The 27,971-nt window shown below is 37.4% G+C and overlaps 1 protein-coding gene across 7 annotated transcripts in view; it reads left to right on the forward strand.

The window, feature by feature from the left end:
- Nucleotides 1-2,967: 2,967 nt before the first annotated feature.
- LOC120633608 (trithorax group protein osa-like) overlaps nucleotides 2,968-27,971 on the forward strand; it is a 164,887-nt gene continuing 139,883 nt past the window's right edge. For all 7 annotated transcript variants that reach the window (XM_039903841.1, XM_039903843.1, XM_039903846.1 and 4 more), the window contains exons 1-2: nucleotides 2,968-4,151; nucleotides 26,289-26,453. In XM_039903841.1, coding sequence (XP_039759775.1) covers nucleotides 3,606-4,151; nucleotides 26,289-26,453 — 711 coding nt within the window. In that variant the 5' untranslated portion in view covers nucleotides 2,968-3,605. The remainder of the gene's footprint in view (nucleotides 4,152-26,288; nucleotides 26,454-27,971) is intronic.

Here is a 27,971-nt window from a genome sequence, read left to right on the forward strand (position 1 = left end):
ACGATTTATATGATATTGAAAGAGCACCATCTAGTGACAGTATGTTCTCCCAGGATTGTAAATACATGGTGCTCCTTCGATACCATATAAATCGTAGTTAACTTTCACGAGAACGTAGGTATAAAACTCACACTTGGCATGTTGAGCACTAGTCATGCGGAACCGCAGACGTGGGTTGGACGATTTTGTTCGGACTTGCCATTAGTATGAGTTGCAAGCTCGCAATCGTAGTTTTTAAATAATTGACACATATTAACTTAATAGGTAAATAAACCTACACATATTATGTTCTATTTTTTTTATTTTACTGAGATTCTCCTAGTAGCGCTGGCGCTGACGAACTTAAGATTAATTACTTTTGCGCATTTTCAATACTTGAAAACGACGCTACGACTGCGACGCTCGTAATCTCATACTAAGGGTGTTATTTTAAATTCCAAACGTATAATAAGCATATGAAATTTATTCTATGTTAACACGCTTAATTCATAATACAGAAATTGTTAACATCCAATAATGCTAAATTCGTGATATTTTTAATGACGCCTTACAAACGAATCGGTCCATGATCGATTATTAGTGAAAATTGAAAAGATGATATTTTTGCATCAGTGTTAACAATAATTTCTATGAACATAAATAATAAAAATAAAAACATTCCATTTCGAGTTTGATTTCTCCTCTTTTCTAATGCTATACTCCGAATTCACTTATGAGTGACAATAATCAATTACTAGAAGTGACTGTTGTTGTACTACAGCTTCTCAAGGCCAGCAGGCATCACTTTCTAATTAACATCTAATTTAGATAACAGCCACTGGAAATATGCAACCAAATGACCTGTTTATCCATAATTTGCATTTTAAAACCTAAGGTACCAACCGAGTCAATCTCGTCTCGGTTGCGAAGTAGGTAGCTAGACAGAAAGACAGGTGGCTAGCTTAATATGGTATCAACTGAGATAGGGAATCGCAGGAGCTCGCCTACTCCCAAAATTCTTACCCACAAGACGTTCTGGTCTTGTCTACACTGATTAAAGAGAAATAATTTGTTTATCTGTTTTGTGATTACGATACTTTAAATCCAGTAAAGCAATTTTAACTTTCGCCATTGGAAAGGTATTGCATCCAGAAGTAAATTTAGTTACATAGATGATTATAAACTGTTCTAACAAATTTCAATATTATTCATAGGTAATGATAATTTAGTCCCTAATATTTGGGACCAAAATTCATAATGAAACATGCAACATTAAATATTCTAAAACTGCCATTCAGTTTAAGCGTCAATTTAAGATGAACGGACAATTTATTATATCGTTTTAGCTTTCGGCCTACTCATTAAATTACATTTACTTATTGAACTTGATATCCTAAATATATTTTATCATTCCCTACAAACAGAAATTGTACAGAATTTGGTTCCGCATTTAGGATAAGTTTATTTATTTCCTGTACTTATAGCATTTACTCGTTATATTAACCCGTAGGTTTCTAAGCTAGAGTAAATAAATTACTGGTTTATATTACTAGTGTGGTTCAGTAAATTAGCCATATTTACAGAATATATATAAGAATGTAATTAATACTTTATTGCTTTGTTAGTGGTGCTAGTGATTAACCATAAACTTGTATATCCATAATATCTACAAAGTGAAAACATGTTAATTGTTATTAAATTCTTTGTAGTTACTAATAAAGGTATAATAAAAAATTACGTTGGTAATAATATTGGTACATGATTTTAGTAAAGTTCTGATTATTTTTTGATATAGAAATCGTATAAAAGGAAACCAACAAGATAAAGTGAGTCTCAATGTCAAATGCTTTGAAATTAGTACCCTGCGTCATCCTGCGTATTACCTTTTTAGCTGTAATTTTAGGGGAACATGTTACCGGACGTACCCGTTACATTTTGTGTGTAACTAAAAGAAATAATCGAACCCCATGACCGTGTTCCATGTTAAAGGTGCTTAGGCGTATAATTTGCTGAAGTTCCTGATGTTAAGCTGGTAAAAAAATAGTTTCAAATAGATGCATTGTTATGGGAAATCTCAGGAGATAATTCAACGTGTTACCTAACTAACATTAAAAATTGTTATTTGCTAATAAAAATTTAGCGGTCAATATAAATTTATCAATATGAACAAATAATAATTATTATTCCAGTCTCTGTGCAATGAGTTCAATTTTGTTTGTAATGTTGGTTATTTCCAGGATATGTAAGCTGTGGTTAACCGGTTGCTTGAATTATAATTATTTATCTGTGCAACTCATGTTTGTATTGAAATTATGGAGGGTAGAGGTAAGGAGAGTCATCTGTGTATATGAAAAAGTGTCGTCAAAATGTATTAAATTATGATGGCGCCACATTTGCATCAGGGTAACTCTTAAAAGAAGCGCCAAAAATAAATATTGTTAGAGTAGGCTTGAAAAATAAACAAGGAAGTATGGAGATACAAGGAAGTAAGGTTATATTTACCACAATATTTTGTACAACGTAAGTTGTTGAAATTCTCAATAATTAACTACTTTAGTCGATAATGACATTAAATTTTTTAACTCTGCATACTTCAATTCATCTACGATTGCTACATTCATACCATACACTGTGCATCCACCAGCGCCATTGTGGAGGATTTTTGAACTGTTATTTAGCGCAACAACTGGACACTTTTTCAACTTTTCTCCCATATAAGATGACTCTCCTTACCTCTACCCTCCATAATTGAAATGTATTCAATTTATTATTTTATAATCCTGTAACTTTATACATAAAATTACCTTTAATTATTTTGTAGCTGAAATATGAAACATGTTTAAAATTCACATAATTATTTTATTTAATCCAACTATTTTATTTTGTGTATGTGGAAGGCGAGGGAAGTGAAGTTAGCTACTAAACTCTTGGCGCCACCGGAAACATAGTTAATTTTTAAGGTTGGCAATACTGTAGTTCTACGTGGTCCCAGGAAATGTAAACATGCACAGATAATTTTTCTCTAATTTTCTATATTTGGTGCTTATAGCTTAGTATTTTTGCTGCACCAAAGTATAAATGGTATTAGAATATAATTTAATAATATTTGTGCGCCTATATCATCCGTAACTTCTGTAATTTTGTTTTATGCCACCGTAGTGAAGATAGGCAGAAGCGTCGTCAAGCGCTGTAGAATTTCAAGTCCGCTAATGGCGGACGCTAATAATTTTGGAAGTTTCGTGATTCTATTGTTCTGTTTTTGAGAAATTCATTAATTATTATATACGGGAATGAGTTTTGTTATAAGTGTTCGCGTCCGCAGTGTTATTTATGTGCCTGTGATATGAAATGTTTGGTGTGAACATGACAAAAGCGCCCGCTAGATATGTAACCTTTTCCATAACCTCGTTTACGCGAATGGAGTAGATATGTGATCGATGTGTGTGCAACAGTGAACGATTTTTCGTCAAATTCGCGTTACAATTAGTGCTAAGTTATTCGGCATTTTAGTGATGGAAGTGTCCGCGTCGCGGTTTTGCAATCCGACGCCCGTTTTCGATGTAACGTAAGTGAGCCGGTCGATCGCTAGAGCCAGTGTAAGCAGGAACGGCCGCCACCAGCCGAACATGGCTGCGACGCAGGCCGAGTCCCAGCGAAGCGATGCGAACGTAGATCAGACTCCGTCGGAACAGCTTAGTGAATCGCGGAACGTTCTGTTACAAAACGGCACCGACAAGTCCGCCGGGCGCGTTCCGCCCGATGGCGTTGTGAACACAAAGAGCAAGGCGCCTATGTCGGCCGAGCCGGGGCCGCCACGCGACGCTGCTGAGGCGCCGGGCCACGAGCGAGGCGGCGAGCGCCCGCTGCCCGACCAGTACGGCTCGTACCGTTACCCAGAGGGCGCAGATCCTTATTATTCTCAGAGGCCCGGTTTTCCCGGCAAACCGCGGCCACCGCCGCAGCAGCGATTCTTCCCCGGACAGGCGGTGACTCAGGCGCCAGGCCCGACTCCCACGCTGAATTCCTTGCTTCAGTCGAGCGGCGCACCGCCGCACCGCTATGCCAACAGCTACGACCAGCCGCCCGGGGGCTACGGGCCCGCGCCCGGCTGGCCGCCGCCTCGGCCCATGCCACCCTATAACCCTCAAGGAAGCCCATATAGAAATTCAACCGTAAGTTTTTATTTACAATTTTATTATCATAGGTTTCACATGCCATGATATCTAGGTTATAAATAATAGGTTAATTGATTAAACAAACAGCTCTATTTAATTGTTTTAAATGTATAAACAGATGGAAAACAAGTTTGTATCATACATTTAATAACTGATATTCCAATAATGTAAACAAGACTATCACAACTTTCAAATTCAGGGCTATGCCAATCCAACATATATACCCTTTGGATATATTATTGTGCTATGATATTATTTTTCTTATTATTACATACGGAACATCCTTGTTTTTTATATTGAGAGTCTAGGTTATTATAATTTATAGAATATTTTTGATAGAGCTATTTTGCTATATCTTATGGATTAATTAATTAGTCCATCCTAAAATATCTGGATGCAGACTAAAGATCTATTCTTAGATAAAAACACTTTTATTGCTCTGTGCTGCATTTATATCAGGTTAGTTCCAACAGATAATTTCAAAAGTTTGATTTATCAGGTAAATAATACTTACAACATATTTTAAATAAGATTTTAAATTTTTATGAATGAATAGTAAAATTAATTCATAAAAAATGTAAAAAAAATCTATTAAGGATTTATGTAACTTCAACCGCAAAACAATCTATGGGTCATATGTTTTGATAGTTAATGGGTTTTTTTATTTAGAAGCTCTATTCTCAACATTCTCCAATTAAGGAGTGAAACTGTACATTTATTACACTCAGTTGTATTAGTATCAAGTTAAAATCAATATGTATCAAGGTAAATAGGTAATAGGTATCAATTGTAACATGGGTGAATACCAAAAAAATTATATAATAGAAAGTCACTTGCTGAGTAACTAAGCCAACTTAAAAATGGGGACAGTATTATATTCCAATAAATACTAATAACCAGTAAAATCTAATAAAACACATGTTGAGTGTGGATTTTAGTTAGTTAGTCTTACGTAAGACCAAGTCCAGGATTGGGCGTAAATTGGTTAAAATGATGATGATGAAAACTTTTTTTTGGTTACAAATTTAAAGTAAAGAATAAAAAATCTTTCTTTTCCAATTATCTGCTCCTATGAATTATTTGTCTTATTATTCTGCAACATTACAACACTTTTATGTACGGGCTTTGCTGGTGGGCTTTTATTATAGTGAAGTAGAATTACAGTATTCATGATAATATAGAATATAAAGAATCAACTTCTACAGAGTTTTCATTAAAAAAATGTGACAACCATAACATCAACTGTATCATAAGATTGTAGGTCAAGTAAGATCACAAAACATTAAGAAAATAGATGAATGTGTTTGACAATATTAAAATATAATATGAAAAATATATTTTTAAGTGACTGATAACATACATTTAAATATTTTTATAAATATAAAATGCATATAAAACGTTAATTAAAAACATTTCAATAACTTGAAACCTTTAATTAGTTCTGCACTACAGATACTTTTTATACTTAGAATTCTTTCCAAATTACCTTGTATTTCCATTACTAGCTGTTCCTTTAGGGTTTAATAATGAAATGTATTAAAGTATACTGCGCAGGTACTTTACCCATAGACATAAAGCCCCCTCCCTTAGGTATTATAATGAGAATCTTTAATTATCTCTAAATATATACTATACAAATAACATGCTATAAAAATCAGGATATAAAATTACTTATTTTGTAAGGATTAATATTTTATGCCTAATAGTAACAATTGAATATCAACTTTTAATTATTTTTCATACAGAATGTGCTATTGTGCTTATTTGTAAGAGACATAACATTTGCAAACATTTTTATTTACTATAGACCAGTATTTATGTATTGCACACTAAATATATCTATTTTCTTTCTTACTACCAACACTTAATCTCTGGCTGAAATCTTTTTATTATAATACTAATAACTAAGTAAAATCTACATAGTAGGTTTTCAATAGACAAAAAATATTAAAATTGGTTCCATAGTATCAGAGTTTAGCAATTACAAAGCAATAAATGAATCCCTCTTAATAATATTAGAATAGACTAGCTTAAGTTGTGTGGTCTAACTACATTTATGCTAATTAGTTGGTCTTTGGTTTAGAAATTCTGACACAAGTTATTAACTGAATGGGTGATGGATTAATGTCTTTACTTGCTTCCAACTTGCTTTTCCTTTTTCTTCCATCTGTGCCTTAGTCAATTGCAAAAATCATTATCATTTGTGTGTACTATTAATAGTAAATTCCAAAGAGTTGTGAGTGTTTTACCTTGGCCCGACAATTGGGGTTTGAGCAGAATGATGTAGACCTAAGATATTTAAAACAGAGGTCTACGCTTAGGCTTGTTATGCATAGTATAGTAAGAACTAGTGACAATGTTCACTAGCATGCAAAATTCATGAATGTTCCTAAATCATTTAGTCATGGTTCATAGTGTTTTCACGGAGGATGATGTTTGCCAGGGAAATGAGATCTGAATTATTATGAAGGCTGCCAACAATCAAATGCGATAGTGATATGAACAATTTGGTATATGGATAACAGTTGGTTAATGGCATGTAAGGCAGGCATTATATCAAAAGACTTATACAGGACTCTAGAGGATATCTATTCCACAAACTTGTACAATGACATTCTTAGCATCTCCAGGTAAAATTATGCCTTTCTAATTTATGTATAAAACTAAGTGTTAGTTGCTAGTTTAGTCAGAATTACTACATTTTGGTGTTTATTTTGTATGAGTTCAATACTCCAACAAAATGTATCAAATGTGGTTACAGTGAAATTCAAAATATCACATGAACAGGAGAGGAAGGTTAACAAAGTGTTGATGCAAATAAGTTTAACACTTAAAATAATAATTATTTTGAGTGTTCAACTTATTTCAAATCAAATCCTTGTTGCTAAAGATAAGTTAATTGTATTATGTAATTTTGTTTTATGATTGAGTGTTATATTACATAAATTATTATGAATGAACATAGCTAATGATGCTCATTTACACATACACACAGTTAGTAATTACTACATGAATCACGATATAGAAAAGGTACATTAGCAATTTTAATTAAATGTTAACAACAGCCAGTTAAAACGATTTATCGGCGGATAATACGTTTTTTATTCATACGGGTTAGTAACACATTACGAATGTTAGTCGATGTAGTTAAACTGTACGTTCTCGTCACAGCCTTGTATGTAGGTTGTTACTTGTTGGTCGCAAAAGGGAAAAAAGAAAGAACTACATAGGAAAAACAAAGCTGGCCCCGCCGTTAGCGGATATAAAAACGAAAGCGCACTGCGATAGTGAAAGTTTGATGTGTAGGCAAATATTACTCGCTTCCAGGCGGAGATTTGTGCGTTCGTTTCTCAGTTTCAAAAGGGGGTAAGAGCAGCCGCGGCGCGAGGTTTCTACGCCATTCTGATTTCTGCCGCTTCCACTTTCCGCAGTATACATTATGTAGAGCCGGTGGTGCCGGGACGTGTTTGACGGATCACGGTTTCAACGTGAATGGAACATGACATCTGACACGTGTAGCTAGCGTCGTGTGAATTTGAAAGGGTTCGTTTCGCTGCTGAGACCAGGGTATCATATTATATCCCTAGTGTAACTAGTTTATATACACAGCTGTTTGATTTAAATGAAGGTATTTATAGAACAACTGAAGATAAGTTCTAATAAATACCTAATTATTTAACTTATTAGATTTAGGTTTCTTGCACATTTGTAGATGAGATTGACATTTTGTCAAAGTAGATTCATCTATAGCAGCAATAATTTTTCTAAAATACAACCTTTGACTGGTATCTTTATTTTGGGTAGTACAAACTTCAATTACTACTTAAAGATTGTTGTTGTGGCGACATTTCTATTGGTGTCCATTAGCACAGTTGTGTAAGTAACAGTTAAAGAAATTTTATTCCTGAACTTTCCTCAGTATTTTGCATTTTCATTTTCATGTATTAAGTGCCATTTGTAAGTTATCGTCGGTGCGCAATTCTATACCTAAAATAAGCTAACGTTGAAATCACACGGAGGACAGTTAATTTGCGGTAAAGGTACACATTTTTTCGCTTTGGTAAAATTATCATGCTCTGATTTTTTTGACCGATTTTCTACACCATTTAAGGATAATGAGAAAAAGAGCCACTGAGTATTGAGCCAGTACTGAGTTTCTTGCCGGCTCTTCTCGGTAGAATATGCTTTCCCATCCGGTGGTAGAGTCACTACAAACGGACATACTTGACGTTTCAAAAGTGCTTATAAAGTAGGCCTACTTGAAATAAATGAATTTTGATTTTTTTTTGAATTTTCAAGTCTCCTATATAAGTTGTACTTTAAAGGGATGCCATAGCACTCATCACCATAGCAATGTGTCTTTTTTCTATCTGGCACATAAATCGCTAAATGTAGCTCTTAAGTTCAGATTTATTCACCTTAATGCCTAATGGCATGAAGATCAAAAAGGCAAGGACACGAAATTATGTTAAAACGAGAAAGTCTCGAGACCTTTCGACGATGGACCACGGACAAAGAGTCTGTATTTAAAAATGTCACGAGACGCGATATTAAAACGTGAAATGGCATCAAAAGGAATTTGAACTCAACAACATATCACTATAAGGGCCTTAGTGGCGGCTTTCCTCCGATCGCCGTTTAAATCCTAGTGCGGTTTGTTGCCGTTCCGCACTGAGCCGCCATAAAACAATGCATCGGGCACGTGCTGTTTACACTTTAGAGTTCACATCCAAGGTCGTACGCATTTGTAAGGATGGACCTGTGTTGTGTAGGCCGAACAAATACCGGTTACGTAACTGTCCCACTTCCCACGATGCGGCCGCTCTTCCGTCCCTCAAGGCACTTCGCAATTAGCCCATTTGTTTATGGGGTTGTGATTTACTGCTTTTTTTTTTCAAAGCAACCCCTCTCTTTTATTCGAATCCGTTCAATGTGCACTCGTTGGTAAATCGCTAGTATAACAAGTGCTTTCCGCAGGTTAGCTGTGAGGGTTGTGTAGACAATAATTAATGATCGTCATGGATATTTTACATCTTCCCTCACTTATATATCCGCATACATTACTATATAGTATGATCGTGTAGACTGAAGATTTTAGATATCAGATTATTGAAACATTATGAACTTCGACTTATTTATAACCTGGTGGTTCTTGAAGATCTTTAACTGACTTAATAGCAACGTATGTTACGTTGTTATTAAGTCTCATATTGTAACGGATCCCCGAATGAAGGATTTATATACAAGCTGTTGCCCAAGTTCTTCGTCCGCGTCTGTTACTGTTTTTTTACCACTCCCGTGGGAACCGTTGGTTTTACTGGGATAAAAAGTAGCCTCAGCCTATTAACTAGCCAAAAATCAAGTCGATTGGTTGTTTAGTTAGGGCGTTGGAGTACGGGCCAACAAACAAACAAAAAACAAATCCACGCAAGCGCACGCACCCGAACACAACACCCACTCACACACACACAAACTTTAGCATTTATAATATTAGTATGGATTATATCATAACTTGATGAACTCTACCTGACAGATAGCACGTGGCTCGAGAAGCTTGACGTTTTGCGCAGAAGTTCTTGAGGCGCGTGCTCAACGAAATGATTCTAATGTCGACGAGATGTCGGTGTAGCACGGACATCTCGTCTACATTCGAATCCATTCAAAATACTTACTCGTACATGGTATTAACACTCATTTTTTAATAATAAAAATAAACACGCGGGCGTCGAATGAGCGCGCCCGACGGCAACCAGTTTCTCGGCATTTTATGTGCTTTAAAATTAGCTTTATTTTCAAATAAATTTTTTGGAGGGAAAACTAAAGATGTTTGCGCCACGTCCGCGGGTTTTTTCCTTAGGGTGTGGCTTGCGCCTTATAATATGTTCTCGTATATGACTTAGGTGAGTACTGTAAAACCATTTTTCGATAGGAAAAAAACACCCGTAAAGGACTGAAACGAGAGGTTTAAGCTTCTTAATTAATTATAAACCATAGCTAGAATAATATGAAGACATGACGTCGTATTATTTATTCTATATAAATGATTGCAAATTTTAGCTTATTACTAGCAACCCTTAACATACATACGTAAGGATAAAATAGTTCCTACATACACATACTAACAAAGAAACACTTGTATATATCCTGACACCTGTGTGTTTGAAATGAATATTTATTTACTTTTTTAATTAAAATTAACTAATCAGTGATACCGGCACGTTTTCATGAAAAAAAAGATCAAGTCCACCAATTTTGAGCTAACAGGGGCAATAGGGGCATTAGATTCATGCGTTCCAAAACTGTTCCTAAAGACTGCTCATAAAATATTGTATGTATTTGCAATGCATTGCGTTATTTGTGTGCGAGCCTTGAGAATATATACATAATGTTTGTGAATACGGGTATTAGAGTAGACCTGTCTGATCTAAGTTCCGGCATAATTTGTCTGTGTCAATTGACACTGACAATGGAACGAGCGCAATAAGAGGCGGTTTTTTCGATAGATTTATTTGTGGTAAGATAGTAACTATCGAATCCTTTTTTTATTGTCGCCCATTTGCCATAACATTTCCCAGACATATCTAATTAATAATATACCAATTTCGTTATAGTCATATTGTGTTGATTATAATAACCGATATTTGGGTTATTTTTACGTTACTACTTGTCTAGATGTCATCATTAGTTCTAGCATCCCACTGCTAGGCACAGGCCGCCCCTCCCTTATGGTGACGCCAGGACTCACCACGCTACTCCAATGAGGTTTGGTGGGTATTAACTATTGTCTAATGTTATTGATACCTTACAATTTTTGGGCTGATTCAGGACACGTCATGCTAATCCTAGTGATCAATAAGGCAGTTTGATCGGATTTAAGAAATTGATTAATTCAATCATAGCTTAGCTATATTTCATCAGTTTATAATGGCTTAAATGTTTTAACACCTGGGTACTTACTGGAAGTCCTGGGTTCTGTCGGTTTTGGTCTGACACGGGGGGCAACATATTTAGCTACTCTGGTTTTCTGCCAAGAAATTCAGAGTAAGTTTGCGTTATAAAATTGGTATTGTCCAACCCTTGCCTTGGAGAGTACGTGAAACCGTCGGTCGCCGGTTCAACTTAACCGGATTATTTCTAACATATCGTGCTATTAGGCAATGCATGTTTGTTTCATCATCATCATCATCATCATATCAACCCATTACCGGCCCACTACAGTGCACAGGTTTCCTCCCACAATGAGAAAGGGTTTAGGCCGTAGTCTATAACGCTGGCCCAGTGCGGATTGGTGGACTCCACATAACAGGCATGCAAGTTTTCCTCACGATGTTTTCCTACACCGTTGAAGTAAGTAATATTTTAATTAATTAAAGCGAACATAATTTAGAAAATTTAGCGTGCGTTCTTGGGTTCGAACTCGGCCCCCCGAAACTGAGGTCGAGCTCCTACCCACTGCGCTATCATCTCTTCTTGTTCTAGTTTGTTTACTGATATACAATTGATATGAATAGTTTGGACGTCATGCATCCATAATAATACGTACTTACATAGTGATTAATATATGAGCGGCTAAAACAAACAAGTGTTGTGTGGAATTAGTCATTTATCTCGGCGCATTCGTTGTTTACCCACAATCGTGTTAGATAGTTGTCGATAAGGAGACACGTGGTTGCGGGGTCGTCGACCCGACATACTCTGCTCGCCGACAGCTCGGTAATAATAATAAAATGTTTCCGTGCGACTGGTTCAAGGGCGACCCGCTGATATCGGCGCCCGCTATATTTAGATTTAGCTGTTTGATGTAGATACACTACGCGTTACTCTTGTTTCTGGCGTCCGCATCTAATCTCCGTTCACACGGCAAACCGATTTGCTCTCATTTTGGTGAGTTTCTCTTTTATTGGTGTCAGTTTTTCGAACACTTCCCAGAAGACGACTTGTAAGTTGCGTAAGTCGAGATCCAACCGGGAATCAAAGCCGGGACCTGCTCCTTGCAATACGAGTAATCCTACCCACTGCGATGGGTAGGAGTTTGTGAGCCGCAATAGTATTGAATTCTTATCATGTGAACCCATCCGGGATTCCAATTTATGCGTTACTTAACTGTGACGTAAAACATACTTATCTAAAGAAATCTACATAGCGACTATGCATGACTAGTAGTAATTACTGTAATTCCAAAGCTTAAGTTACTTGCGTAGGTTACTTGTAGATTTGGAGTCACCGTAGGTACGTGAAAGCTAAAGAAATTGTAAGAAGTTGAATTCGAAGATCACAAACCATTCTTAGCCAACTCAGATCCTCTTCTGGGCAAAGGAGATACATTTCTCATTAGAGTTAAACACCGTCCATGCTGTTCTAATGCAAGTTTGCGGGATTTAATGATTATAAACGTCTATAAACCTAACCTTATCTCCGAAAATTAACTAAAAATTTTATAAAAACTTAAAAACTAATTTGGGTTGATCCGGTAATCTAACCGAGGGCTTCTTGATTAGAAGTCGCACAAGCAAACTCGGCCAACGAGAGAATTTCAGTAGTGTTGAAAAACTAGAAATATATGTCTTGGATCAAATAATTTTGTAGCTGCCATGCAATGCCCGTCTCAAACTATGTATAACGCTTTTCCAGTACGCTACTGCAGTGCACGCTGCCATAATAGCAATCAATTTCTAAACGAGCAAAACAACCACAGTCGATACACAACAGAGCTGCTACGTCGACTAACCGCCTTTGATTATCAATTAACGCGTTAGTTGATCGATATTCTATTCTCTTCGTATTTAGGGCGCCACGTTGCGGTGCGTAGTGCAGGCCCGAGTAAATTCGCTCTCACTTTCGTATCGCAATAGCGGTGAGTACATGAAAACGAGATGAATGGGCCCGCCGGAGACCGTTCATTCTGAGGCCGTGATGTGGATTTCGTAAAATCAATGCGAGCCGTCTCGGACCCGCGTGGCCGATAATCGTGTCATTGTTGTGCCTGGATAATGGCTTTGTGGGGTCGACGACCGTTTAACTGCCTTCTATTAAAATTTCACTTGACATCACTTCTTCATTCGGATGCATAGGCGGTTTTGGCGATACGTCCAGCGTCATTTGACTACATCGCAACGGGTGCTGTGAGCGCTTAAGGAATGAATCTGCATGAGGAAAGTTTTTTGAAACATGGCGTCTCCTTGTTCTCTGCTTGCTCTTATCCTACGTTATCAACAGTCAGCACAACTTGCTTACAACTTTACAACAAAAATAATCAGCAACCGTACTATTTAAACCTTCAAAAAAAATGGCGATGTCCACGTCTTCATCAGATCTCTTCCAATAACTGTTGTCGAGGTTGCAAGAAAGAAAAAGTACAGTAATAACAGTGAGAAAGGACTTCCACAAGTAATAAAAGTATACCTTAAACTAAACGCCTTATATCGCGACTGTATCCGAGGACGAAGAACGTCACGCGGCCTGCACTCATTCATACATGTAATGGGGTCGTTAAACCACCGTGACGTCATGTAATTGCCGGCCCCCCTCACCCGTCCCCCTTTGAAATCAAAACGTCGGATTTATAACAAGGGAAACCTGTGTAGGTCAAGCCCATTATCTCTGCCTCATATCATACAGGATGTCCTACATGTAGGTAGGTGATATGACGAAATAAACATTGCTGTTTACCTCGGATTCCGAAACTGATATATCTTTTAATTGCAACGATCCTTAACTTTTAGGAGATTTGGTTATAGATCACCATCGTAAGCCCATTAGGTAATTTATATCTCATAATAAGAAATGAAAGTAGGATTAAGAGCGTAGACCCGCAAAGCCCTCTAACCCTTATTTGAGAAGCATGGAGGTTTTCCCAATGCGTTTTAGAGGGTTAAACGGGTATTATATGTTATCACAGGTTATAATAACGGGACCGCTTCTCGTGCTCTTCAAAGCAGGAGGGTGGGTTTTTTGGTACAAACCCAGACAGACCCTCTTGATCGGTAGCAAGCAAAATAGTGTTAAAACACAGTTTTAAGAACCAACCACCAACCCGACAGAATGGCGGTAGCTACGTTTATTATGATAAATTAATTAATGATTACAAAACAAAGTTACTTATGGGCTGCAATGAATTATAGTAAAAACTAACACTTCACACATAAGAAAGAGTGAGACAGCCTTTGAAAGAGACAAATACGTATGACGAACCATATACAGAATTAGTGAATACCAAAAACATCCTGTACATTCTGTTACGGAGTTAGACAGAAAACAGACATAGATTTTCAAGTCATAGTAGACACACGTTAATTCAATTAGAGTTGATACGGCTCCGGGCTGTATGAGCTTAACTCGATTACGTCGAAGAACAAATTGTGTATTATCGTTTTTAGAAGTGTCATGTTACAAATGAAACTGGTGTAGGTCAAGTCTATTATGCCGGTCTTTATCCGCGTTTTCTTGAGTTTTTTTTAAAAATTCCGCAGTATGTGTTTGTATTTTTTTTCCAAAAAAAAAAACCATCACCTATATGCAGAGCAAAACTTCACACGTGCCTACAAAGGCTATTTACCATCACCTCCTAAGACGGGTTGGGCGTCGCGGTTCGTCGGGGTATATTGTGTAGAGTAGCAGAAGACTGCTGGTATAGAAAACTTATCAGATATTTCACGCGGAAAGAGTACCGGGGGACCGCTCGTTTCATAGTAAAATGTCATCAGCCGCGTACATTTTATTATTGCTGTATGGCCATACGCGAAACATAGTTTTCCAGTTTAAGTCAATATTATATGCCCATATCATACCTACCAATCATATACCTAATTATTGACTTGTTTCGGTAATAAACGTACTAAGGACTTGGTGATCGTTTACATGCTACTACTACTAAACCAATAAGCATTTCCACGCGACCAGACCGGATCCAATCCGGTTAGTTCAATTTTATTCAAGTTCTGCCCGCCACGGATATATATAATTATCTACCACGTATCCCTACTGTTATAATATTTGGGTGAAAGGACGTACTAATAAACTAACTTACTTCAAAAACTGTTTTGCCATTTTGTCATGAAGGTAATAATAACCGAACTTTAGATCAATTTTATCGGAACCGTGATATTTCCGGGATAACGCCACTATACGATTTTTAAACTACATGATAGGTAATTCTTGCTGTTGTCTACGACTTAACCACCACCAAGCAAAAGGTCCCCTGCTCTGTACAAAATAAAAACTTCACGGAAACCGTTTATTTTTCCGAGATAAAATTCGGGCCTTTGTGCTTATTCCAGAATATAATCTGTCTTTTGTGGTAAATGTAATTCAGAATCGTACGACTGTTCTGGCGCGATTGAGTAATAAACACTCATCCCAACTTCTGCATTTCTTTAATAGTACTAAGAATTAAGATGCAAAACATCACGTCACTATGTTGCTCTGCTAATGCATGAATGAAGGACATAGTGCAACAAACACACTTTAGCATTCATAGTATTGAAATTAATTTTACTATCCTTGTAACTACGCGTAGTCTTTGAAACTATGCAGTAGATCACAGGGCTATAAGTAGATAAAGGTATATGGCATGAGTCATTTACCTTTCCGATTGCGTTCAGACAGGAGGTCCTTGGCAGTGGCCCCTTTTGCATTCATATACATTTATAGATGTAGATGTAGGTGTTACGTCACATCGTTTGTATCATGAAGGCTAGCCGTAATTAAATTCTTCATGCAACACAATACGTAACAATTTCTCGTTTACACAGTATATTACCTTAGTTACAACATTGTAATAACCCTATTACAATACACGCCCAGCATAATTAGTTAAACCTCACTGTATTGATTTAACTTTTACCGCCCCTGTACTAAGTCCAGTTAAGTGAGTACCTATTTGAAACTAGCAGTATTAGAGCTTTTTGTGGCAGAGCTCGCCCGGGAAAGTCCTATGCCAAACTTATTTCTGCGTGGCGTCGTTGCAGTTGTAATTACAGGCAAATGAGGTTTAACACCTACGCCTCAGGTTGTTGACGGACACCGTGCGGCACTTTGTAGCCTTTCTCAAGAAATGGGCTATCGAATACAAAGAAAATTAAGTAAATCGCACGGACATCTTCAGAAATAGCGCTTTCTGACAAATAAACTTTCAACTTTCATGACCCCTATTTAACCCTATCCGGAGGTGGAATTTAATTAAACCCCTGATAAACTAATTTACATGTTATACCGATGAACCTATTTATGTTAACGCAAAAATAACGGACTTTCACATAAAAAATCATCCCCTATTTAAACCCCGTTTAGAGGTGAAGAATTTAAAAGGTATACGGTATCAATAAATGGGGCATCGTTTTAAAAATGATTTTTCAAATCAGACTTACTTCCAGCGTTAACATAAGAAACAGCTTTATAAGCATAGATACCACAGATGGCAGTATGTTATCAAGTTCATATTATGTCATCGCATTTATTCATGTTGTATTGAAAATTTGTTCATTCAGAATATACAAACAAACACATTTGTCTTTTGTTTAAACATGTTATTGTCATAGAAAAGCATTACCTTAATCCAAGTCTCCGCATATATTTTCAAACGGAAATACGCCATGGAGTGATAAAAGCGAATTTTCGAATGGCGATATTGCTAAAGTCGCTGACTGTGACAATAATGTGTCGCTGCGCTGTTTCCATTCGTACCTGTCGCATGTCGCGACGGTATTTTGAATCTACATTTTTATTTTTGTTTTGCTTTACTGTACAATAATATTACAGTGGTACTTTATCAGTTTTTCTACGGAAAAGGTGGTGGGCCGCGTTTAGCCTTTCTCCTTCATATTGTCGAAGTATTTTGTTCACCTAAATAAATTGTGGGTATAAAATTCTTAAGTACTGGTTATGGCAGAGCCTAACAGTCGATTGAACAGGTTAAGCGACGTTGACCCAATTCTGTTACTGGATAATCTGACTTGGGCCTTTATCCTTGCAAACACGCCTTGAAGAACAATTGAGAAGCGGTGATAACCCAGTGGGTTAACTTTTTAAAATTATGTGCGTTGTAAGTAAAATATCACTTGCTTTCACGGTGAAGGAAAACATCGTGAGGAAACCTGCATGCCTGAGAGGTCTCCATAATGTTCTCAAAAGGTGTTAGGAGTTCACCAACCCGCAAAGGGCCAGCGTGGTCGACTACGGCCTTAACCCCTTCTCATTGTAGGCTCTGCTCAAAAGTAGCCTAACGAAAACATAGCCTCGATGGGAGTGGCTTTTTAAGTGTGCCCCGCATGCGTTTAGTCCGCTAGTCACAATTCTGACAGATAAACTGCTGGCAAATCACGGCTGGTCCCATGCTGCATGACATACAGTACAACCAATCACGTTTTTTGCTATTAAAATAAGGTACGTACGCGTATAGACTGATTGGCACCCATTACGAATGACAATTTGTTAGAAAGGCGACTCGTTTGCTGCTCCCATTTTGCCTCAACGTGGTCTAAGCTCTCCTATGAAGGACAAAGCCTTTCGCCGGGAGGAATGAGCCTATGATGCAAACTTAAAGGCTAAGTATAGAATTTTCTTCCATGATTATTTGTCTCTGTCCGTGTACCCTGCAGAGCTTGTTAAAAGATTTGATTTCTGTCAAACTCTGTCAGCCAGAGATCTGTCGCAAATAGAACTTAAAAAAAAAACTCACTGCCACCTCCATCGAAGGGTAAAAATATTTTTGAATCCACGACTTGTCTGTAGATACATAACGGGCGGGCGCCTGTACATTAAAGTAGGTATCTACATCAAAGGTCACGACCGCCAGTCTATGTACGCCAGATAGTATGTACCTAAAGAGGAGTTCTTTATTGAGCCATCTTGGGTGGGAAAGGGGTCGCTTTATTAGGTCAGTAACACTTGTATTCCCTTTGTTTGTTTACACTTGTTGAGTTTGTTATCGATCTAAAGGATTAAAATTTTAACATAAGACTTATTTGTAAGGTATGGGCGACTGATTGTTGTGCTGACGCGTTCGCCATAACAGGAAAATTTCAATTATCTAGAAAGAATATATGATAATGATGAATGAAATACATTGCGGAAATTCATGTTTATACAATGATCGTCAAACTGAATCCATACTACTATAAATGATAAAGTGATTTTGTTTATTGCCTTTGTTCATCATAATCGCTGCACCGGTCATGATAAAATTTACCTTTCATCTTATTGATGGACATAGGATACTTTTTGCGGATGAAGTAGCAGTGAACAGCTAGTTGGGTATAATTCGGGAAAACCAGACAAATCTTTTTAAAATAATGCGTGCTATTGCAGCATCTTGGGACCCTAACGTCCATCGGTTCAACAAGCATATGCCCCGCCCTTTGCCATATTAGTTCATGCATCTCGCTTTCGGTATCGCTGTCTCCCTCCCAGGGATTCTTCCTATCAGTAAAGAATTTGATATAGTCGTTTTTCTTGTAAGAGTGTAGATTAGTTATTCTTTTATGATGTTTCTCACAATCAGTATTCATTATATGAAATTCCTTATGTCCTGTTTTATAATAATATTACATCACAGAGATTATACAAAGCACAAGAGATGTTCATGACCGCGTAAAGATAAAACATTCGATTATCGCTCATTGTGACGAAACAGAAACGCGCAGGTTTCACGTCAGCTGTGACGGACTCATCGACTAGCGGTAGGCAAATTACGTATGTGTATTTAATTATAAATAGTAACATTACGTCGTGTTATGCGGTCGGTTACTCGGTATTATTTCGGTCTCAGGCGTCACGAGCTGAATGTCAAGCTCGCGGCAACTGGGCGAATGTTGGGCAACACAAGGTATGCACTACAACATAAAATAGGGTTGCTAGATTCCACAGAAATCTCCCGATATCATACCATCTGCTTTAACCATAGAATCATACGCATCTGTGCGAGGGACTGAATCCAATGATTTTGAAGATTCCTCTTCTCTAAACTGCTTCGTTTATCTAGTAGATAGAGCATGTCACGAGATTCAATTCCAAGCCAAAAACTTACGCCGTATTGGATTTTACCTTCTTCCCGAATGCGAGAAGGTTCTAAGTCCAGCATATCTTTCTGCAAGGTTTCCTGTCTTCTAAGTTAGAAGATACCTGACCACATAGCTGGTTGTGAGACATTTATTGGTTTTAATTTTCATAGAACTGAACGATCAAAGAGTCAAATATAAAAAAATTTCAATGTAACGTAGTCTGCCTCTCGATATTCTAGTGTGCTTGAGTACCAACTTAAAGGATTTTACGCAATCATATGTACAAAATAAAACGCCTCACTTCAATGTAGAGTTGGACCAACATAAACTCTTAAGGTTGGTCAAAGTTAGGCCTTCACCGTTCCTTCGCGCTTCTGATGTAACGCTAAAATATAGACTCTGATCGCTTTATTTTAACGTGTACCCGGGGCTTACTGGCAACGCTTGAAGCAGTATTATTTCAAAATGTCAGCTTTATATGTCATACCTTGACGTCCCTTAAATATGGACGTATTCTTTGTGTACCTATTGTAATTCTGTACTGCGTGAACAGTATTAAAAATATTACTTCTAGTAGTGCTAGAAAGCCCGCTAAGATAATGATTTTAACGAAGAGTTGTATTTTGTTGCCAAAACCACCCGCAAAAGAGCAGCGTGAAAGGATAAAGTTACATCTCTGACTATCAAAGGCATTTGTTGTTACATCTCTGACGAAACTACATATTGACAAAAAACGTGGAAATAACATTGTGAAGTAATATTGTGAAGTAATAACACATGTCGTTGACTTAAAAAAGTAAAAGCTTACTCAGCAAACCTGATAGATATTTCTAAGTTTTGGAATAAGGTAACCCTAACAGTTCGGCAATTTAGAAACGCAAAAATCACGTACTTGTTAAATCTCAAATGAGCTAAACAAACTATGTTTAATTTATAGCCTGACGTTAATATTGCGTCGATATTTCGAGGCCGTGTACGCGACTTGTACAAATGTGTAAGCGTACATTTCATACATTTTGCAAGTTTAATACGTAATACGTGTCTGCAAGGTCACAGACGAGAACTTGATTCTTATTATAGGTTTATAATTTCTTTACTTTTCGTAAAAACTAACATACCCTATTCGAAATATTTTAAGATTGTTATTCAGAAGACCACAAGGTGGTGCTTTATTTGAAATAATTAATCAGTGATTTATTATATTTAGTGATTAATAATATATAATATATAATTTTCAATTTCCTATAGAAGCCTTTAATTGTCCCAATGTTTCAGAACTGTGGACCGTAAGGGTGGGTCCACGTCTAAAAAAGATTTTATTAAAAATATAAAACTTTCAATTTTTTTTAGATATACTTGCCTTGAATATCTTACTAACTACAATTACACGATACTCTCTCCCTGTGCGCCCGGAAGGTTTCACTGATGCAGCGGTGAAAGCTTTGGTTTTAAGTGGGAGTTCCTGGGTTCGATACCCAGCAGGAGCAATTATGGAATTTTTGATTTCTGAATTTTCTCTCGTGGGGGCTTTGGCCATTGCTAGTTAACACTCTACTGACAAGGATATGCCGCCAAATGGTGTAGGAACCAAATAGAGCTATGGGGAAATATTTCTGCCATCCTCCTAACAGGTTAGCCCGTAACCGTCTTAGACTGCATCATCACTTAACACCAGGTGAGATTGCAATCAAGGTCTGACTTATCGTGCTAAAAAACAACATAAGAGTAAAGATATACGCAGGCACGTGTTATCAGTTATCGGAAGTTGGAAATAGATGATTGTGATGAATACGGTTTGCGTTCCATTGTTGGTTCCAACTTCCAACAAGTACAAAAAGTAAACCGGTCAGCGCGCCTTTTATCGTCAAAGCTCATTGAAATAAAGTAATAATAGTAATAACAGTCAATCCATCCCGTTCGTTTTCTCTTTTTCTTTCGACAATACAGTTATGGCCCCGCTTTTTGTAGATGTGTAAAGGGATAGCCCGACGGCGTTTAATATGTAAAGGAAGGCAAGGTTACACTCACACAAAAGTATATCAGTGTAAGGTGCGTATGTAGTTGAGGGAATCCCCAACTTTTTACAAACACAATCAAAAGAGTTATGTAATGTTACGTATATCGTACGTAGTGCTACTCTTGTTTGTACGAATGTCGATATTATACATACATTACCGGCCTCTTGTATTAGTCATAGGTCATTAACATTTCTGTTATACACTGTTTACTTTTTGTATATTTTATGTTGCTCTTGTGTCCTTGGCGATGTGTGCGTGGCAGCTGAAATATTTAACGTTGTTCTCGAATGCGGCTCACGTAACGTTTTGTTACCTTCGCGATACCTTCTGAGTGCGAGCTCAGCTAATTTTTACTGTTATGATCTTATATGGAAGAGGCCTGTGGGTTAATCCACAGGGATCACATAATATGAGAGGCACAAGGTTAGATGATGAGGGTAAAAAAAAGTTGTTATTTGCAATTATTTTGGACGATATTCCTCATGTTTAGGCTAAAAACCGAAAGCCTAAATTACGAAAGTTGCGAGTTCTTTGAGAGAATACAAAACAAGTGTATTGCTAAAACTCGCAGTACCCAATGAATCGCTCTATCGATATACTATTACAGAAAAACAATAAATCTCAATTTAATATCAAAGTTACAATCACGTTGCTGCGGTGTGCCCTTCATATGTTATTATTCGAATTAAATATAAATATCAAATATACTCCAATAAATCATGAAGATAGGTCTTACTTACTTTCTAAGCTCATGCAGATTCTCGCATAATATTTCAAATGATCGTTAACAATTATTAAACATCTCATCATTTCCATTAATTCTCAGTGCTGCCCTCTTGGGTAAAATCACAAACCATATCGATGTCGATAACAAAATCTATATAACTATTGCCAAAACCATTATTCTTGTAAGAGGCAAGAATATTTGGCATAAAACTTTGGCATCCTCATATTATCTATTTTGTTTTGTTATTTTCGGGCGCTGTCATTCTGACGTGTTTCAGAGAAGCAATTTTAGTTGGATTCTGTGTCAAGTTGTAAAATATTATTATTGACTGCCGATCAAACGTGCACGTACCTTTGGTGTTTGAAAGATCATTTCCCTCACGGCGATAGCTTAAAGCAGTATTATTTAATAATCACAGTACTTTATATGCCAATATACTCCTTGTTTTTAGAACTTCTACATTTTTCTTCAAGTCCTGAAACAAAACTTTAACAATATAGCAAAAATTAATTGCCTTGTGATAGTAGTAAACCAAATGCTAAAGCATGGCTTGCGTATTTGACATCTCTGGCAGAAACTTAAAATGCACTGGACTTATTAATATCTAAACATAAACAAAGAAACCGCATGGTGATGCGCCAGTAAAGTTATTTCCCTATTATTAGATTGTCGTTATGCCAGTCCCCATTACATAACTCGGCCCATGAGCACGCTTATGCCAAACACGTCATAATCAGAAATGCGTTTATGTTTAGGTAGTTAATGACATAATAGTGATGCAAGTGTGAACGCGGCCGCCTCGCCCGTCCCGTTCGGAATCCGGTCGCATTCCTAACGGTTTGCACTTGCACTGACGGCTTTGATGCAATGCGGCTGCAGGCGACCCACAATATTATATCTAATTAAATATGCCGCCCGCCTACTGCCTTCATTCATGAGTTCGGTTATCGGTGCTTTATTAAGGTCAACCTTTTAAGGTTGTTCGGCATAACGTGTTTGAGTTCATTAAAACTTTTTCATGTTCAGCGTCTTGAGAATTAGACCATTTCTTTTGGAATGTTATTTTTTTGTGAAGCGATGTAAAATAAAGTATATACCTATTTGCTTGTCATACTATATTAGATTATTATGTTTGTAGTATAAAATTGACTACGTCAAGGGACAATAAAATGCTAGATGCCTGAAACCACTTTTGGTATTCTGATCTAGCTTTCGATAAATACTGCAAGAATAGTTTCACCTGCCCGAAGTAGGGACTACAAGAGCTTCCTTTCTGGTAAAAAATCATTTTCAGGAACAATTTTTATGTTGTTTAGATGTTGCAAACATTTATATTGAAATTGTCCATTTCTTCTACGGTAGATCACATTAAACGTTAAATGAAATCCTTATAATCAGGGATACGAGAATTGCTAATTATATAACGTGCACAAGAGAAATATACCTATACAAAAAAAGTAAATAGATTATACAGTACAGTTAGGTTACAGATCTCTCCCCCTGCCAATTTGTAATCCAACGAAACCCCACCCTCTCGCATTGATAAAGGAACTTTTATGAGCCTTGAAGAGCTCGTCTCGTCTCTAAGGCAATAGGTCACTCAACTGTTGGATTATTTCAAAGTAGTATAATGTAGTCTTATTTAATTGTACCTACGCCGAACGTTAGTTATTGTTTTATTCGATGCGCTCTTTTGAGTTCGAAGTAGGTCGATAAATTCGTATAACGTTACATATCGAAATGCATTGTTCTCTGTCATATAATAGAGATACGGGTGCGTGTAGAGGCAATATAGGTGCGTAGAGGGCGGAGGTATGCGCGGGCTGCGCACCTACCCGCGGGTCAATTACTGCATAAATCAATACGGATGTCGCCCTATGCGGTGGCTCTTTGTTCCGACCGACTGGAGATACGAGGCCCGTCTCAGTGGTTCCAGCGCTGTCCGGAAAACTCGCTGAGGTATCGTGGGGTCGGATGATTACTTATTAACGTAGGTGGAGGCTGGCTGGCGCGGGCGGGCCGCTGCGAGCTCGTCGTGCGATCGATGCAGTGTCCGCCAATGGCGCGGCGCCGCCCCCCGCCGCCCGCGCGCCGCCAACCCTCGCTGCACCCCCCGCGCCGCACCCCGGCAACACACCGCCCTCATAAATCATTGAATCCCCCATAAAACACCCCGATGTTCGTAAAAATGTAAGTCTAATTGGCGGACAAACTCCTCATATCTCATAGACCCACTAGCTGCGAAGCCTCCGACATCAGACCGTCCTTTCGAGATGTAAAACATTCGATCAAAGGGTACCGACCGTTCCCCGGCGCTTGTTTGCCTCGGAGCGCGGCTCGTACGGAATAATTGAATTTTCATCATAGAACAAAATGAGAGCTGAAAACTGAAACGGGCGGCATTGTTGGCACAACGAATTACTTTGGACGTCAATTATTTAGATGCGATATCTGTCTGAAAATTGATATTACAGTGAAAGCGGGTTGTTTTTATAGTTACTGCGGGGCTGAAACGTTTTAGATAAAGGGTTTAGTAATAAGAATGGGTTATTGTTTATTTGTTGGTCGCATTTATTAAAATGGAAATTTGCCTTGAAGTATATCGGACTGCACATACACATTATACATACTGTTATGTAAAAGATTCCAATAATACAAAGTACTTAGGCATATTATTGATAATATACGTATGCTACACAGTAAAAATATTACTACAAAGCCCGCCTACAAAAACGATGCGGTAATATTTTTATTGTTGAACCTACCTACAAAGGTATTTTTTTCACACTATGTAATACTTGGCGTTACACGAGGCACGGATACTCGGGGTTACGTTCTTTGTTACACTTCTGCATTGCATTAAACTTTCGAAGCTATTTAATTCCTCGCGTAGCTACGAAGTATTATTGTGTATTCTATGGCCTATGGTTCGGGCTTTACATTTTTCCTTAACTTAGATTCCCTCCATTCTTAAGAATACCTACTATTTTTTAATAGCTATTCTACGTAATGTTTACTATAGGATATTTTAACCCATTTTTACCAGCTATAGAATACACACATAGAAACACCTCCCTAGCGCAACGATGATCGCTGTGTACTATATTAAGTGGGAGGTCCCGGGTTTGATTCCTGGAAGGGTCAATTTGGAATTTATAATTTCTGAATGTCCTCTGTACTAGTCTGGTAGGAGGCTTCAGCCGTGGCAAGTTATCACCCTACCGTCGAAAACGTGCCGCTAAGCGATTTAGCATTCCGGTACGATGTCGCGTTTGTCATGAGAGACCGATTAGTAGTATGGGCTTAGTATAACTATCATACCCCTAACGGGTTGATCCGTGACCTTCTTAGACTGCATCATGACCAGGTGAGATTACAGTCAAGAGTCTGGCTTGTAGAGATATTAAAGAAAAAAACACGCATAAAAAAAAATATCTCACCATGCAAAACTTTGTATGCATTGTGCCATTATATTCTTCGTCAAGAAGCTGGAAGTTTAAAGACATCCGGTTTGTGTCAAAAGCTTGGGGCTTGTTGTAACAAAGTTATGTCGATGTCGGGACAAACAAATACCTAGTCTTACTTTCGTCACTAAAATCCGTTTATTTATTTTGTACAATACATTAAGCCTTCGTTTCCCGTTATTGTAGTTTATTGCTAACATCCGATTACTTTTCTCCGTTAATTTACTGCTTTTGTCAAATTTCAATATGCAAGGAGAACTTTACTTTTTTAAATTTTTATTTGAAAGTGTTCAAATAGCGAGATAGTATATATGTACAAGAAAAACAGTATCATAGAGAAAGCTAAGTATGTAATAAAAAGACTGCAATTTAGGCTTGAAAGCGGTGATAGCATAGTAGTTAGGACCTCAGCTTTACTTTCGGGAGCGCTGAGTTAACTTTTCTAAGTTATGAGCAATTAAATACCAATTGCTTTAACAATAAAGGAAAAAATCTCAAAGGCGTGTGAAGTCCACCAATTTGCACTGGGCCAGCGTGGTGGACTATGCCCTAAACCCTTTTCAATCTGCAAGAAAACCGTGTCCAGTAGTAGTCCAGTAATGGGTTGTCCTAACCTTTTCTCCTTCATTTAAATTGTATATTTTTAAAAATGTTTTTGAATGTTTGTTTTTTTAATTTGGTGTACAATAAAGTGTATTTGATTTGATTTCATTTGATTTGGGTTGATATGATGATAACGGCGATTTTAGCTGCGTACCTATATGAGCCAAGTAAACCCAAGAACTAGGGAAATATAAGAAACATACCTCCTAATTCTAAATTCTATTGAGAATCCGATATATACTAAATATGATTGTTTGTGATGTTTTCTTAATTAACTCTTACGTAATTGAATTTATTATTATTTAATTTTGTTCGGCTTTTTACAGCCACCGCGCGGCTACGTGGGTCCACCGTACGGTCAAGGCGCTCCCGGCGGACCTCAGCAACCGCCGGGCGCATATGGTCCGCCGGGCTCCTACCCACCACGGTATCCGCCCCCACCTGGTCCACCAGGCGCGCCCAATTCGAGACCGCCCTTCTCGCCACATCAGGTAAGTCGACTTTTTTTTGTCACTGGGGATTAAAATGTATTTAAAAATGTTCAAAATACATTAAAGGACTCTTAGCTCAACGGGTCTTCTGAATGAATTTTGAAATTGTTGCCTTATTTGCTAATAAGTCTTCTATTGTACTAAAATAAATACGTTACATACTTCATAAACGGATGTGATAATTATATATTGCTTGGTAAATAATGAGATTTTGTATTTTACAATCTTGAAACTCATTCTCAGTTATATGCTAAGGAACTATTCACTGGTACTGGATTCTTATTTCTTTCGATTGTTTCAATAAGCCATAACTCAAATATATTAAAAAAACAACGAAATTCAGAAAATGGTAGAGATTTTAAATGTATTATTTTGCAATCTATTCAAATTTGTGGGTTCATATTAAGTTCTTCAATGGGTCTCCTAATGTATTTTAGAATTGTTGCCTTAGATGACAATATGTCATTTACTGTAATAAAAAAAAAACCTTTTGTTTTCAAAAGGAATACCTTCTCATCGTGTTTTCGACTCTTCTAATGTATTTCGTCTGGTGGGAGGCTTTCGCCGTGGCTAGTTACCACCCTGCCGACAAAGACGTGCCGCTAAGCGATTTAGTGTTCCGGTGCGATGTTGTGTAGAAACCGATTAGGGGTATGACTACCATTAGTGATTATCCTAAGGATTATGCCTGAGAAGTTAGCTTTAACCGTCTTAGACAGCATCAGTAGTAGAATAAAAAAAAATCAAAAATAGGATTCTTCAAAAACGGATGTAAAAATGATACAGCGCTTGATGAATACTTTGGAGACATGAGATAGTAAATATTATGTAGGGTCGGTGATGTTATCTATATTAGTAGTTGCTAATATTTCCCCGCTGCTGGCACTATAGACCTACTAGCTGGAAATAGCAAAGTCGCGTTTCAAAGCAAGTAAGCTATCTTGTGGTCAACCGCTAACCGCAGATCATTAGGTTACGTAAGTGGATATGGTACCTACCTCCGAATTACAAATATTTGTTTACCGTGTCGCCTCGTTGGTCTAGTTGTTACCATGTTTGACTACAGATACTGCGGTTCTCGTGTTGATTTCTGAGTCGGTCCAAAGAGAGTCAGGTATTTTTTTTCTGTTGTCTTCAAATTACCAGTTGCTACTCACCTGTGTCTAGGAGGTACGTTAACCTGTTAGTGATTGCTTCGATACCTTTGTTTTGAATACCTCAACAAGTCCGCCCTTTACTGTCTAAAGATGGTTGCGGGCTAATCTGTTACGGTTATATAAAGCCACTAGCTGTTTCCCGCGACTTCGTCTGCGTTTAATTTTGTTTTTTGCATTCAATTTAGTTGTAGCTCTAAAAAAATTTAAAGTATTCAGTATCGCTAAGCCTTAAATGAGGGGTTTGCTGCTGTCCGCTGAGGAGTTCTAACTCCAACCACATTCGTCAGATCTTCACGAAGTTTGGGCAAATTTAAACACATATTATAACCTCTATAGAACAAAAATAATTATTTAAATTGGT

Source organism: Pararge aegeria, chromosome 22 (genome assembly GCF_905163445.1).
Source record: "Pararge aegeria chromosome 22, ilParAegt1.1, whole genome shotgun sequence".
NCBI classification, from domain to species: domain Eukaryota; kingdom Metazoa; phylum Arthropoda; class Insecta; order Lepidoptera; family Nymphalidae; genus Pararge; species Pararge aegeria.